This window comes from Propithecus coquereli, unplaced genomic scaffold (genome assembly GCF_000956105.1).
Source record: "Propithecus coquereli isolate 6110/MARCELLA unplaced genomic scaffold, Pcoq_1.0 Scaffold11, whole genome shotgun sequence".
NCBI classification, from domain to species: Eukaryota; Metazoa; Chordata; class Mammalia; order Primates; family Indriidae; genus Propithecus; species Propithecus coquereli.
This window is the reverse complement of record NW_012134969.1, coordinates 12,151,643-12,154,100: the sequence shown is the minus strand read 5'-3', so window position 1 is coordinate 12,154,100 and position 2,458 is coordinate 12,151,643. Positions and strand designations below refer to the sequence as shown.

The window sequence follows — 2,458 nt, the reverse complement described above, 5'->3', positions numbered from 1 at the left end:
ATCAATTTACTATGTATCAAATTTTTTTTGCCCAAGGAAAATAAACTAGCTAAGGGGAAGTGTGTTGAAACCAACTTTATAGTAACAAAAAAACCTTCTGAATATGTATGTAAATGTATAAACAAGCATCATTTTGTGATTTATACTAGAAATTGATTTGTACAGAAATTTTTCAAAAACTAAAGTGCAGGCTTTTGAATTTCTAAATGCCACTAAATATCTAAATATACACAATCATATTTGATTCTAATTTACTTTAGTATGCATCCTTAATCATAGAATGCATGATTAGTGCCATCAACATTATTGGTATTACTGTATTGTAGAACACCTCTTTTGAGCATTTTTAAAAACTACTTAATTGAAAATAAATTTGGTTGAAATGACTGAGACCATATCGTAGAAATGTTTTACTTTAGTGATGCACCAGCCGTCTGTTTTGTTTCACATTTTGCCACAAATGTGTTTTCATTGAGGACAGAACAACTGAGACCTTTAGGTGGTAAGGGGGAATATGTGGAGAAAAGGATGCCATGACAAAAGATTAAAAACAAAAGCAATGTTTTAGAAGAACCTTGTATTAGTTACCAAGACCCGCAGGCATGAAATCAAATTGCTAGACTGCTGATTCTGTGACCTGAATTGTTAGCTAGTTCTTGAATTAATTAATTTATTAATTCAACAAATATTTTTTGAGTGCTTAATATGTGCCAGACATTGTGCATGGATACAGAGATTTAACTCTAAGTCACTGTCTTAAGTCACTTAAGATGCTAGTGGAAGAGGCAGACAAAGAAATAGCACATTACAGAAGTCTACAAGAGTCTGATAGAGGTATGCACAGGGTTTTGTGGTATCTCAGAGGAGGGCTGCCTAATCCAAACCGAGGCAGGTAGGTTTCATGGAAAATATTTAATAGTTTCGAGGTGATATGACTTCTGAGCTGAGTAAGTCTTACGAGAGATGGCATTTCCAGGTGTTGGACATTGTAGATTCAAAGGCATAGTAATATGTGATAGTATGGCCTGTTCAGTTAGCTCCAAGTTGGGATACAGGGTAGAAGAGTGGTAAGATACGGTACTGCAGAGGCAAGAATGTTGTATTAATGAGTCGTGTTGCCACCTTAGGTACCAAAAAATATGTTGTTCACAACTCTAAAGAATCTTAGACACTTGTAGTAATCTTAGTAATCTTTTTTCCTTAAAAAAGATTACAGTTTTAATAGAAATCTTAAGAGAAACTTTACATTTTCCCTAGTATTTCCCATGTAACTGCCAATCAACAGATGATTGATAATTAGTGCCTCACTACCTTAGGGCAAGAACAATGATTAAACTTGATCAAGCATGAATGACTGTTCTACTACTCTTCTGCAGACTAACAAAAAGTTTACATTTAATTGGATTTTTCCTCCATTCCTTTTAGAATGCAATTTTAGTTGTCTCAGGTTGAAATCACTTTTAAAAGTTAGAGCAGAAATCATGCCAATAGTTGTTTATTGGGCATTGGTTTTAAAGTATGATTAGAAAATTATGGATCAGAAATGATAAAAAATTTACAGATTCTGTCAATTGAAAAAGTGTCTAAGACTGGGAATAAATTGTACAAGTATGTTAATTGGACTAATTAATTAAGCTAATTCTCTTGCCGAAGATACTTAACTGGAGGGAGCTGGAGTGAACCATAGGGTTTAGAAAAGATTGGCAGAATATATAATCAAGAGGAGTTGCTACAAAGTTTGAAAAAAATATTTTATACTGATAAATGTAATGTGGGGTATTTGGAGAATCTTGGCAATTGAGTGGTTATAATAATATTTTATCTTACTCGTATATCTATTATTTTATCCATATTAAGTATTGTTTTGAGGCATTGGTGAACCTTGTCTACATAAAATTCTAATAAATGGGATACATATATAAAATAGACCTAAAATCAGAGTTGAAAAAATTTTGCAATTTTCTGTACTTTACTTTTAGATGGGCCTTATTTATATTGCATGTGAACTCAGTATATATTGTAAAATTCAATGTATATTGTACATTTAATTCTTCAGTGAAATCTGTGCTTCTGTGTGCTGAGAGATGTAATGACATGAAAAGGGTAATCATCAGTGTTTTTTCTTTTGAGGTTGAAAGTCTCTCTAAACGATATGAAGAAATTTATCTTAAAAACAAAGATCTAGATGCAAGATTATTTTTGGATCATGATGAAACTCTTCAGACTGATCTTATAGACAGGTATTGCACGCATGGTATATTTTTATTCATTGACACACTTTTGATGTAGCTTGATATAGGTAGGTTAAGTAGGTTTTCTATTTAACTTAGTGGCTTTTAAGTATCATTTATAACTTTCAAATGTCTTTATATGAAGGAAAGGTAAACAGTATTTTAAGCATATAATTTATTAACAAATTTAATATGAATTGTGTTCTATAGCAATTACCTTTTTTTCA

At 31.7% G+C, this 2,458-nt stretch overlaps 1 protein-coding gene across 1 annotated transcript in view; it reads left to right on the top strand.

Moving 5' to 3' along the window:
• RB1 (retinoblastoma 1) overlaps positions 1 to 2,458 on the top strand; it is a 182,538-nt gene that overhangs the window by 77,449 nt on the left and 102,631 nt on the right. The window contains exon 7 of the mRNA XM_012648486.1: positions 2,057 to 2,240. Within this exon, the coding sequence (XP_012503940.1) occupies positions 2,057 to 2,240 (184 nt within the window). The remainder of the gene's footprint in view (positions 1 to 2,056; positions 2,241 to 2,458) is intronic.